General features: G+C 40.3%; 2 protein-coding genes across 2 annotated transcripts; one reads left to right on the forward strand and one right to left on the reverse strand.

Annotated features, from left to right (window-relative positions):
• Positions 1 to 1,055: 1,055 nt before the first annotated feature.
• On the forward strand, positions 1,056 to 8,516 carry LOC144633010 (uncharacterized). Its single transcript, XM_078491786.1, has 4 exons — positions 1,056 to 1,296; positions 5,278 to 5,424; positions 6,275 to 6,404; positions 7,112 to 8,516. Exons 1-4 carry the CDS (start codon positions 1,103 to 1,105, stop codon positions 7,280 to 7,282), a joined length of 642 nt encoding a protein of 213 aa, XP_078347912.1. The 5' UTR covers positions 1,056 to 1,102; the 3' UTR covers positions 7,283 to 8,516.
• A 1,273-nt stretch (positions 8,517 to 9,789) lies between these two features.
• Positions 9,790 to 13,110, reverse strand: LOC144633265 (uncharacterized). The gene has a single exon (XM_078492108.1). The coding sequence runs from the start codon at positions 13,026 to 13,028 to the stop codon at positions 11,520 to 11,522; it is 1,509 nt and encodes a 502-aa protein (XP_078348234.1). The 5' UTR covers positions 13,029 to 13,110; the 3' UTR covers positions 9,790 to 11,519.
• Between the last annotated feature and the right edge of the window lie 556 nt (positions 13,111 to 13,666).

A 13,666-nucleotide genomic window follows, 5' to 3' on the forward strand; every position in this document is an offset into this window, starting at 1 on the left:
TGTTCACGGTTCTGTGTCAGATCTGTGATTTGCGCCACATTTTACAACCTTGTTGTAAACGATCGAAAGGCGCGAGGGGTAGGCATGAATAGATTGTGCTAGTAAATTCAGGAAAATTTGCTTCACAACGTACCCAAAAGTTGCTCTTTAAGTTGCTCAAGTATAAAAAAAAGGCCACCAAAAGTTAGAAAAGTTGCTCTCTAGAGTCGTTTTGTTTAAGATAAATACTCAAAACGTGTTTGTTTGTTTGTTGTCATTAAAACATTTTCATTAAATATTCTGACAATCATTAAAAGAGGCCAAAAATCCGTTGTAATATGAGAAATATAAATATAATCAATATACTCTTTAAACTCAACATCACTTCAATAATAGATAAAAAATAAAAAAAAAATAAAAAAAAATAAAAATAAGATAAAAAAAGTTAAAAAAAGATTAAAATCCTTTGAAATGAAACGACCTTTTATGGTTTGGATCGGTTTTATGTCAATTTGTTGCTCAAAAGTTGCCAAGAAAGGCAAAGATGCCCTAGGGTGTTGGTACTACAGAAAGTTGCTCAAAACGCTAAAAGTTGCTCAAAAGTTGCCGAGCACAATCTATTTATGCCTAGCGAGGGGGCACGCGAGGAAAATATCGATTTTTCCTCGCGCGGCCTTTTTGCGATCGCGCACTCTTTTAAACACGCTGAGAAAACGACACGTACACAGACGCTCGCTACGCAGGCTACTTTTAGTCTACTTGCGAGCAAACTGGCAGATGGACGAGAAGGAGCTTGGGGCAAGGGTGAGCGTGCCTTCCCCTCCTCAGCGTCCTGAACCCTCGCCGAGTAACTCGCCGAGGCTTTGCACTTCCTTACAAATTTCGTACAGTGGCTTATAAGACAAACTGCAAGCAATCTATATCCTATTTTGCGTAAAAAAAAAATGCTGCTGGCTCAGAGAAATTCAGCTGCTGGCTCTCAGAAATTGTCGCAGTCACGCTTCGTGGTCACGCCACGCTGAAGTCACGCTTGATTTACAACACGCATGCTCTGTATCAGAGGTTGTTATTTCGCGCGCGCTTTTCATGACCTTTAGTGTTTTTACTGCCTGCTCCTTAGAAAATGTCTTTTAATTCAACAAAAGCGCTGGAAACAGCCAAGTATTTTATAGAAGACATCGAGGATCCGGTAAATGCGATTCCAGTGGTGTTGCTGTTACTGTGTTTCATATGGAGTGGTTCTCCTCGCTGTAAACATTCAGCTCTTGCGTGGTGGGCTCTCATCAATGGCTGCATAATACATTGCTGGATGGACGGGTAAGAGAATAGCTCGATTTTGTTCTTTTGAAACGAAAAATACCGCAGAAACGCTTTTATTAACTGCTGTGTATTTTCTCGGAAATAAAAAGCGGCAGGGCTTGATGATCGGTTGCTGCAAGCTCGATGGTTGAACTCTCAAAATTTTATAAAATTATGCTAAAGGTGTATAAAGAAGGTAGTAACGAAAACGAAGACCCCGAAAACGAAGACCTAAGACCTAAGACCCATACGAAAACTAAGACCCGTACGAAAACTAAGACCCATACGAAAACTAAGACCCATACGAAAACTAAGACCCGTACGAAAACTAAGACCCATACGAAAACTAAGACCCATACGAAAACTAAGACCCATACGAAAACTAAGACCCGTACGAAAACTAAGACCCATACGAAAACTAAGACCGGTACGAAAACTAAGACCCGTACGAAAACTAAGACCCATACGAAAACAAGACCCGTATATACGAAAACGAAGACCCGGCCAAAACCAGCGTTACCCAGAGTTGCGTGACATTAATAATAATGACAGAATAATATTGAAGCAGACTGAGCGTACTAAGAACGTACTACTGATCAAAAGTCTAGACTTGATCGAAAACTAAAACCTGATCGAAAACGGTTGCTTCTGCGTCACAGAAGAGACAGCCAAAGTCCCCCAGCAGTAATGCACCGTATCGAAATCTTCTCGCGCACAATACTTGCTTATATAAACTTCGCTACCCGATTATTATTTCTCGCTTTACATCCGCGTAGAAGGGTGCGGAGAGAAAAAATTAATACAGGTGTAAAAATGTACTAACGGGAAACTGTGCCGATCTATCACCTGTTCACATCTGCTGAGCGGCAGTCTTTCGACTCTACTTAACCTAGCTAAAATCGCCTCCTTATAATACAACTGACAGAGCATAGTGCCCTTTCTAAACATCTTTGAGGCGTCAAAATAAATTTGACGACCAAATCCAATTTTACCGAATGGCTTACTTTGTACAAATTTATGTCACGAAATAGGAGTCTGTGTAGGCCTGTCATCTGTTTTTTGCTTAGTAAATAAAGTTTTTGTCAGTGCTTCTTATGTGTAGTCATATCAATAGTGACCTTTCATTCATTTGCCGGGGCCGACAGGCGTACTTGCCAAGATGTTTTAATTTTACTCATGTAGCGCGTAGCGAGGCGTACTCACTTCAAAATGTAGGATTTCAATGAAACTTGATCGATACGTTCTCAGTACTCGTCTGCTTCAATATTATTCCAATCCAACACTAATTCGTAGAGTACAAACATCGCACAAAACGAGTACAAATGTCACACGATATTTGACCATATTTGTACTTGTCTCATTTCCCCGACCAAAAGATTAAAAACCTTGGCAAGTCATGTGTGACCTAGGCTCCCGCAGTGCTATCAGAATGGAATTTTCAAAAGGAACAGCATCTTTTCATTCCGTTTACGTGTTGAAGTAACTGTAACCTTCCATTTGTCGAAAAATTCTCACCGAAAACTCAATGTAAATGTAAAGCGCTCATTGATTTTCGATTTCAGTAGTACGTTCTCAGTACGCTCAGTCTGCTTCAATATTATTGTCACTATTATTAAGGTCACGCAACTCTGGGTAACGCTGGTTTTTGCCGGGTCTTCGTTTTCGTATATACGGGTCTTAGTTTTCGTATGGGTCTTAGGTCTTAGTTTTCGTACGGGTCTTAGTTTTCGTATGGGTCTTAGGTCTTAGTTTTCGTACGGGTCTTAGTTTTCGTATGGGTCTTAGTTTTCGTACGGGTCTTAGTTTTCGTACGGGTCTTAGTTTTCGTACGGGTCTTAGTTTTCGTACGGGTCTTAGTTTTCGTATGGGTCTTAGGGTCTTAGTTTTCGTACGGGTCTTAGTTTTCGTATGGGTCTTAGGTCTCGTACGGGTCTTCGTTTTCGTACGGGTCTTCGTTTTCGTTACTACGGTCTTAGTTTTCGTATGGGTCTTAGTTTTCGTATGGGTCTTAGGTCTTAGTTTTCGTACGGGTCTTAGTTTTCGTATGGGTCTTAGGTCTTAGGTCTTCGTTTTCGGGGTCTTCGTTTTCGTTACTACGGTCTTAGTTTTCGTACGGGTCTTAGTTTTCGTATGGGTCTTAGTTTTCGTATGGGTCTTAGTTTTCGTACGGGTCTTAGTTTTCGTATGGGTCTTAGGTCTTCGTTTTCGGGGTCTTCGTTTTCGTTACTACCGTATAAAGAACTTAATATACTATTTATGCTTAGCAGCAAAGCTTAATCTTATATGTTTTCCACCTCTATATTTGCACATACAGATGAGAAATTCGATTATACAATTGTATTGACTAGTTAAAAAGAAAAGACTAGCACAAATGCCACATTATTAGCGAATCCTATAAGAATATGCCGGTTCCTGCACGTTATAATTTTGTTCGTGTCACGCACTATGTTGGCATAATACAAAGTAAGCAATCCTGCAAAATCGTGTGGAATATCGAGGCCCTGTTAGAGGTTTTAGGGATAAGGGATAACTCACAAAACTACATCAGGAATAAGGGATAAATTTTTAAATAATTATAGTGATAAGGGATAACAACTTCATTTTAGGGATAATGAAAATCAAAATAATGGGTTAACAGCTTTGGTAATTGTAGGGATAAAGGATAACTGGTTTCAAAATAATTGGGATAAACGCCCTTTGATGTTTGCGTTGCGTTTGATATTTGCGTTTGATGTTTGACAGATGTGTCAAATTTTCTTTTGTTATTTGCATGTTTCAAATTCCTTTGATTTTGAATTTTGCACTGATCATATGGAGAAAGCTACCTTTGAGACTTCGGGATCGCTTTTCTCGAAAAATATTGGAAGTGTGGAAGGGCTCGGGGCGGCAAAAAAACACGACACAAGACTCATTCAACATTTCATCTTAACTTTTATTGAATCATTTAGAGTAAACTTTATATTTTGTAGTAAATCGAAGCCGACGTAATGTTTCTCTATATATCTTCTATATGCGCCATTGATTTCAACATGACCTTATGTCAACAATTATTAACCACGAACACATAGGGTGGTCCGCCTGTGATGGTGCATACCATTTTTAATTTGAACGGTTTCCAAGTGTTGTTTTTTGTTATTGGAAGACTAAAACCGGAAAGCTGCGGGAATGGTAAGGACAATTCCAGTGGGTTCGTTCCAACCGGAATCGCAAGACAACCTTTGGAGGTTGTCCATTAGATCCAACCGGAATTCCCGGGAAATTAACCTGTCCATTTGCATTCCAACCGAAAAATTCCAGTTTTCATGGCTACATGTAAAATAATGGTAAGCACCCAGGGCCTCAATATCGTCTGAAAATTAACAGTTGAGGCAGTGGACCAAGTTCAACTAAAATCCGATGTAAGTCTGTAAGATTGAGCAGGATAATTACCAATAAGCTGATTGCCCTTTATCATTCTACAACCCCCTCCCCCTCCTCCTCAGGGACGGGGCCCCCATGGATGAGAAAGGACAGGGATGCTCCGGCGCTGTCTCTCTTGGGACTGTCATTGGTTGTGTTTTCAAATGGAAGCTTTAAGGGTGAAAAGTGCTTGAACAGTGTCCTTGATTGTTTCCTCCCCTTGGATAGCATGCTGTACGTTCCCATGACAAATCCACTAGCTCGCAAGGCAGATGATAAGGCTTTGCCAGGAGGGGAGAAGGTGGGTGGGTGAGGGCTACATGTAATCTGTCGCTTGTCTGAATTTTAAAATAACCTATGTCAATGTTTGATATTTAATACTTTATACCAGCTGTCAGAAATGTAATTAAGAAAGTTGTTGAAAGAACCCCATTGTTGCAGTTTCTATTTTTTGTGCTTCTGCTACTTGTTGGGCCATGTCGCTTGTCAGAATTTACCCTGGCAGGTCCTCACTTACTAGATGTTGATAATTACATATTGATTGAGTTATCAAAACTTTGATGTTGAGGTTTATGCCATTTATTCCTGTTTGATTTAAAGGGTTGTTGGTACTACTGGCCGTGGACCGAAGTGGATGGTTGTGGAGTACGCCAAGTTAGACGCTCGTTACTGGCCCACTAAAGATCCTCTGGTGATGATGATTTCATATGTAGAACTGGCCATCATGGGGCCTCTTTGCATTTTATGGTATATATATCATGCCTGTGTTCTTCTTTTAAAAAAATCATTTAATGTCATTTAAATTGCATTCAATAAGTAAACACAGTCCAGTTACATTGTACCTTCATTTATCATAACTGCAGTATTTTATGTGTATATGTTTTACATAATTTGGGAGGTTGGTAGCAGGTCAAAATAAGCCAACAAACGGTGCATTTCACCGGCTATTCTTAATACTACCCTGGCTACTCCAAATGCAAGTACGGGTAGGTCAGTCTTAAGCATATTGGAGAAAGTGGGACTTATAATTGATAGAATTGCTTGAGGAAAGGCAATTTCAGCTAACTAGTGTAAAAAATCTCAAATCCATTTTGCTCCCAAGGGCTTTGCATCCTGGGCCCCTAACAGGGGCGCTGCCCCTGTACCTTGCTGGGAGTCCCCAGACCCCCTGCATGATGGGGGACCTCCGACACCCAGTGCCGTCTGCTATCAAAATATCTCCTGCTACTTCAAATTTATCATTTCGACAACCCTGTTGGCAGGCTAATCATGAGTGCCTGCTTAACTCTGGATCAAACAGTCCAGGTTTGAGACCTGGCTGTGGTCATTGCGATGTGTTCTTGAGCAAGACACTTCACTCTCGCAGTGCCTCTGTCTGCCCAGTTGTATAAAAAAATTCCTGCTAATTTGTAATTGATGCTAGGGGTGACCCTGTGATGGACTAATATCTCATCCAGGGAGGAGTAGAAATACTCCTTGTTCACTTAACGCTATAAAAATACAAAACATGTAATTGTTCTTACACAGACAAAAAGTGCTGTATAGATGCAGGTGACAGTACTAAGAATTATGTTCATGCACTTTGTATTTTCTGCAGGTACAGATCTATTGTCAAAGATCTTTGGTGGCGTCATTTTATGTCCATCATAGTGTCTACTTTTCAACTAATGGGTGCCATCTTGTATTGTAGCACAGAGGCTTATGGGGGCTTCAAACATGTTCCACTGGTAAGGTTAATTCTTTATTATATAAACTAGAGTGAAATACAAGGATTTCTCATGCTGAGAAAAATCATATCTTCACATGTGAGAATAACGTGTTATCTTTACATGTACATGTGAAGATATCAATTTCGAAACGTTTTCTGACAATTTTTCCTGTTTCAATGCTGAATGAGCCAAAGTTAATCGATTTTAAGTCGAAACATCTTCGAATCTTCCTCTGCAATCTTCGGAAAAGCTCGGAAAATGTTCAGAAACACTCGTATGGCCTTTGGACAACATTTTGAAAATCTTTGGAAATCTTTGGAAAAAGGTTAGATCTTCAGAAAATCCCCAACAACATCGTAATTAGTAGGTTTATATAATAAACAGAATACAGGTATTACATGGTTGCTTTGAGATATGAAATTGATCTTCTCGTGTTCAAATCAATATTTCATGAGTGAGCACAGTGAACAAGTGAAATGTCTAGGTATTTCAACACTCAAAGATAAATTTCATATCTCCTCGCAAGCATGTAATATCCTCTATATATCTCCTGATGGCTACATGAAGACAAAATTTTAATTATTGGGCTTAACTGAAATGTCCAGAGGGGTGGGGAATTGAACCCAAAAAACCTTCTGTGGGAAGGGTATGAATATTTCCTGGAAGAACACAATGTAACAAGTGCAATCTTGAGGGTACTGAGGTAGCTGTTTGAATTTTTGCAGGACTGGCCTCCCACCTTTGACAGTTTTGAGAAGATTTTCTACTTCTGGACTGTCTTTGTGTTTGCCAACAGTATCTGGATTGTTGTTCCAACAACAATCATGTTACAAACACTGTCGGAAATGGCTGAAGTGTATAATCCTCCTCGCTCTAAAGCAAAGAAACGTAACTAACAGTGGTGTAAACGCTTTCTTAGGGACCTTAAGATTAACAGTATGGGTATGAGATTGAGTGAGACTTTCAAAATTGAATCATTTAAGGGCCAGATGCCAGCTAATTGAACTTAAATCCAGCTGAAATTTCACATGAAAACAAAGACTAAGGTAAACTTTTTGAACTGCTAAGGCCAGAAAAGTCAGCTGGGCTTGTTAATGAGCCGGCTTAGTGTTTCCTTAGCCACATCCCTGTCCTTAAAGCCCTCACTCCTCCCTGTTATTGACCAGTTGAACAGGAGACTGTTTGCATGAGATTGGCATGAAACAAATTGTATAAGCAAAAGAATAAGCACTAGATTTGTAAAGGCATACTTGTTTTTACCTCATACTCTGATCTAAAGGTCAATATTGTTTGGAGCTTTATAACTGCTCAGATAATAATATATTGCACACTAGTTATATTTATATTTTCATTGACATTTTTAATGTATTAATTTAAGCAGAAATGAAAGCCTGCTTCGCTAGAAAGGACAACTACATGTACAGGATTTTCTACTTTTACTACAGGTCACTTCCTGCTAGAACAACCAAAGTTCATTTTGAAAAATTTTTCCTGACTTCTTTAGGTTTTCTTTAAAAATTCCAATCCATCTCAATTATCTGTTTGTAGTCATCTTTGTTTTTTCTTATTTAATTGCATCCTCTTTGCTGATTTTTCAACTTTTTTTTATTAAATTATAATATTTCGCAGTTTTCTTCAATTTAAAGGCAATTTTATGAATTACAAAATTGAATTCCAATCATCCGCAACTTAAAACGACATATAATGTAGCTTATAAGACTACTGGACAATATAATTATTTATTGATAAAAATCTTTACATTAAAAGGAAACACTGTTCTTTGCAAGAGTCATCTCTCTCTTTCTGCATTTGCTACTTCATTCTGCTCCTCCAAGGATGATTTATAGAGGTGGAACTACATTTAATTTCACTACGTCTTTTTATACTAAGAATCAGTTGAATGGTTTTTGTGTCCACAAATTCCTACCCAAACAGACAGGGGAAGGGAGGGAACCTGTACTAACTTACATGCAAGTAGCTGGAAATCAAGTCAATTTCTGTCTCATTTCTTGTATGCGTGTGACCGGAGCAATGGAAAGTTTTGTGTTTCATACTTATTTTAATTGAATTTGAACAATAGTGCACAATTTAACAAATGCAATCACATTTGAATAAAAATAATAAAATGCATCCAGTGTTCTTGTTATTTTAATCAAACTTGTGACATTGTTGTTAAATATTTACAATGTACACTTCCCGTGGGGGGGGGGGGGGGGGGGCAAAAAGTTTTGTATGGGGAGGCTCGGCCCGAGCTCTTACCCTTTTATATACCATTTTGACAGAAATAGTACCCCTTTCGTATACCTTTTGCTGAAAAAAGGTACCGCTTTCATATGCCTGAAAGACATGGTATAGACTTACATGTATATCATGATGTTTTCTTGTCATTTTCATGTAGCACTTAATAAATTGAAATAATACAGCCATTAATTGCATCTGTTCGAAATATTTTAATTAAAGGCCCTTTGAAAAAACCTAAATGACAGATTTCCATACCCTTTCGTTTACCTAAACTTGTGAAATCCCTACCCTTTTATATACCTGAAGCCTGAAAAAGGTACCCCTTTTGGACGGAGCCTCCCCGTATAGGCCATTGTAGGGAGTACCTGTTTCCCCCCCCCCCCCCAGTTAGCTTAATGTGATGTCTGGAAATGCAAAACTTTTTGAAAACAATTCTGTGATGTACAAAGAATTCTTGGCACTTCCTATCTTGAAGTGCAACTGGTTGTTCCAAAGATTAGTTCATGAATCTTCTTGACTGTTCAAGACCAGTCATGATCGATGTTTCAGAGCTAATACACCAGCTGATCTTGTTTCACATTCGAAATGGCAACCAAGTGCACACATACAAAGACACATTCACAACAAAGCAAGATAAAATATTTTGGGGGTCACACAATTAGCGCTTAATATGAACAGCAACCGACTTTTAAGTTGGTTGAGAAATGCATCTTAAAAGACGCAAGATAACCGCCGACCGGTTAGCTCAGTTGGTAGAGCGACGGACTACAGTGCGGGAGGTCTCGGGTTCGAGTCCCAGACCGGACCAACACTCAGGGTCTTAAAATAACTGAGGAGAATATGCTGCCTTTGCAATAACATCTGCAAATGGTTAGATATTCTAGTCTTCTCGGATAAGGACGATAAACCGTAGGCCCCGTCTCCTGCATCTTCAGTGTTATAATCAGCAGGGGACGTAAAAGAACCCACACGCTTATCGTTAAGAGTAGGGCATGGAGTTCCCGGTGTTGTGGTCTGGTCTTTGCCCGTTGTATTGTGCTTACTGTGAAATGCTCGGAGATATTACCGGTAGCTGTATAAGCTACTGTTCAAATCCGAGGGTAAATAAAGTGATGTGATGTGTGTGAATGATATACATTTCTCTAGAGTTCAGAAACTGGTGTTCAAAAATAAATATTATTTAATAAAGGCACTTTTGCAGTAGGCAATTGTTTGTGCGACCTGTCTCACAATTTTTTTGTCTGATGCTGGAAAATTGCCCAGAAATGAACACCTCTTACTAGCATTGCACCAAGTAGAATCAATCTTTAAGTTTTGAAACAGTTATGGTGCCGCAAGTAGTTTTGTTACACTAAGCAACGTTTTTTTCAACTTTTCTTGCAGTGGCATAACAAAATAGCCAGACTATCTAGGTCTAGTGTAACAGTGACTTAAGGCCGCTTAATCATCTTAGTAAAGTACCGGTATGTTAGTATTGGATATTTATGAATTTGAAGCTCACAAAGTGAACCAGAAATAAAAACTCATTTCAATCCTGTGTAAAAATACAAAAACATTTTCATGGTACTGTAACTAAACATAGCCATCCAACAGGTTTCGGCAACTTACAATAATTTTGAGTTACATAAATCAATGGATTTCCCGACACTAGACTACAAGCAGGCCCTATTTTTTTCGCAGAGTCCGTCAAGTGTGAAGTGGGAAAAATAAATGTGACTGCGGGACTGCGCGTAGTCTACCCTGGCGCTGACCATGAGGATACACATCATACGTATTAATTTTCATGCATGCTTATTGGACAAAATGCATCACATGGTACAAAAATGCGATTTAATATCTGTTGCCCGAATTTGTAGGCAATTACAAAAGAAACAAATAATTCAATTCTAATTTTTAATCAAATCAGTGTTAAAAAGTCATGTAAACCAATCATTTTGCATTTGTTTCAACCACAGTATGCCGGGTTTACCACTGTAGGGTTTTTCTATTTACTGGTGATAACAGGCGTAAAAATTTAACTTTATAAAATATATAAACCCTGTTCTGGCTTGCTGGTAAATTGGATGATAATGCCCTTGGTTGAAAGATTGTCCTCGAAATTTCACAGTTGCCCTCCAAGCTTTACTTCTCTGCCAAAAGTTCATTTTTCGAAAATCTTTCAGCCTGGGGCAACATCCTCCGATATGCCAGCTACCTGAAGGGGTCTAATTACTAAATATACCCCACCTGATTTATATCTGTTGTCCAATATTATAGGGAAGTAAAAAAAAAAAAACAGAAAAACAAAGTCACATTTTTAAGTCAACTTGAAAGAAATTATGTGAGCCAATCAACATGCATTTTTTTTCAACCAGTTATGCCATGATGATCACTGTATTTTTTTCCTATTTATGGGCAATAAAGCCTGTTTAAGAAATCAAATTGGGGGGAGGGGGGGGGGGGTTATAAAATACCAGAAAATATTTTATTGGAGAATAATGCCTTTGGCTGAAAGAATGTCCTCAAAATGTCACAGTTCACTTCTTAGCCAACTGTTTATTTTTTGGACAATATTTCAGCCTCGGGCATTATCCTCCAATATACCAGCCTTCTGAAGGGTTTAATTTACTAAATATAGAGGGATTGCATAGAATCTTCACTCCTGGGTAAAAGGAAAATTCAAGACTTTGCTACAAGTTTTAAGGACACAGGAAAAAATATTCATAAAATTGTAACTGGGAAATATCTGGAGACAAAATTTATGTAAAGCAGGGGACTTGACCTTGTAAAAGACACCGGCTACCATTGGAGAAAAAATAGAGAGCTTAACCCTTTTTATAATCCCCTTCCCAGGCTGTGGGGGAAGCAGTAAAGTTTAAGTTGATAATAGAAGCATTGTTTCCAGGCAGTTCATTAAGAAGAGTCCTCATTCTTCAGATTTCTTATTTGTTCCACCTCTACAACTGACCATAAATAATGATGCATCTCTCTTTCCTCAATGTCAAGTTCATCAAGGTCTTCTCTCTCCCCTTCAGGATCTTCATTCTGCTGAAGATTGCACATTCTTGACTCAAAATAGCCATCCATCAGCTCTTCTTCGGAGAAGCCGCTCTTAAGAAGGTTCTCAATCAGAATGTCGTTGTTGTCTAACTCATCATCACCACATGTCACCAAAACATCTGAAGGACCACTTGTGCAATTGCTGTCATCAATGCAAGTTGAAACATCCATACTGTTTGCCGCAGTGGTAACCATTTGTGCTGACGAAGATCCTGGTTGTTGCCCTACTTCTTCGCCCTTCCCTTGCTGACTTGAAACGGAGTTTGCAAGTGAACAGTGGCTGTTAGTTTCATCACTTGAGCTAGACTCGCTTGCGCTGCATTCTTGTTGCCGTTGTTCTTTGTCCAATATGCGAGCTTTAGCCTTCTGTATTTTTGTTTTCCGACTCTTTTCTGCAGCCTCCTTCTTTTTCATCCACAAAGACTTGACTGTGGATAAATCCAGCTTTCCACATTTCTTGTGAAAGTTAACAATGTCAACAATGTGTCTCGCAATGTTTAGCCGCTTCACAGATGGTGGTATCCAGGGCACGTCCTTGGCCAGTTCGAGTAAACTGCTTCTTTTATTTTTCACCTGAGTTTTCAGCTGAGTCATTGTGAGAGAATGCTTTCCTAACACTTCCGCAATCTTTTCCTTGCTAGGCTTAATGGCTTTAAACTCCAGAACTAGAAGAACCAAAGCTGTAGCAGCAGCAGCTTGATTTCTTAGTTCATTCATATTAAAGTACTTAAAAATGTGCCAGAGGTCGAGGCAAAGCTCTTTGCAAGACTTGTCTGTCACAGACAGCTGTGAAAGAACACTTAACACCATAGCCTCGACACCCAAAGGATCAAGCTGGATATTGAGAGCTCTCAAAATAATCTTCACTGAACTTCCAAGCACAAACATGTTGCAGTCTGCAACTTCAGCCATTTTTCTGTACGTCAACTGGATGTTCTTCTGCCTGCAGACGATGAACAAGCAGCTACCCACAACAACACTTCTCTGCTTGGGCATCAGTCGGATTTCCTTCGATTTGATCTTTGGTACAACTGTAGTGAACAAGAACTCGCGTGCTTCGTTGAGAATTTCATTGGACAAGTTCATGCGCTTTACCTGAAGGTAGAGGCACTTTTGATAGAGCTTCTTTGTTACTGAAGAGTCGGCTGTAGGCAATCGCTGCCTTACAGCTCTTGGCAGATCGTATCGACCGTCGAACTTTGCTGTGCCATCGGCGCTCATCAAAGTCCAGCCTTCTTTACTATCAGTTTCAAAGCTGAAAACTCTACCCTCGACCACAGCTCCGCATTCATGGCACACTAGCTCTCCTCCTGGCTCCGCTTCAACCGCTATTGCTTGGCAAGAGGGGCATTTAGACGGCATTTTGGTCGTAGAATTGTACAGTTGTCAAAAAATGCCGGGTGGGAAAACGTCGAGAAAACGAAATTTGGCTTCAATGTCCCAGGCGTTCCCACACACTAGTGCCAATCTCTTTCGCTAGTGCCAGTCTCTTGAAGAAATTTCATTCTAGGCTCCACTCGTTCAGCAAAAATTACAGATCGATTCACGACTGACGTGGAGAAGAAACAGAAAATGTGCCGACGCTGCGTGGGAAGCGGACAGGGCGCGTCCGCCATGCCCACGAGTCACGCGCGAGAGAAGGAAACACATGGCGGCCGAGGAGAGGATTCCGCGACGAGCCGGAGACCTCAGTATGCGACCCGGAAGCTCGAGCACGACGAGAACCGAGGCCCCCGACAGAGAGGACGGGCGGCCGAACGCGAGCCGAAGCGAGACAGGAGGGGTCGGGCGGCCCGAGACAGCGGGGAGGAGAGGGGGGCGCGGGGAGAGCGGGGGCCCCGAGACCCCGCCCGGGCGCGTGGATCCGCGAGGGGGGCAGAGAAAGGGAGGAATTGCCTCGTTGCATGGTACACTGAGTGTGGACCAACAATGGTAATTGATCTTGCCACCCAAACGCGCACAGCAAAACCTGAGCGAGCCACTAGGCTCGTTTACACTGG

This window comes from Oculina patagonica, chromosome 12 (genome assembly GCF_052425735.1).
Source record: "Oculina patagonica isolate OP01 chromosome 12, crgOcupat, whole genome shotgun sequence".
In the NCBI taxonomy this organism is placed as follows: domain Eukaryota; kingdom Metazoa; phylum Cnidaria; class Anthozoa; order Scleractinia; family Oculinidae; genus Oculina; species Oculina patagonica.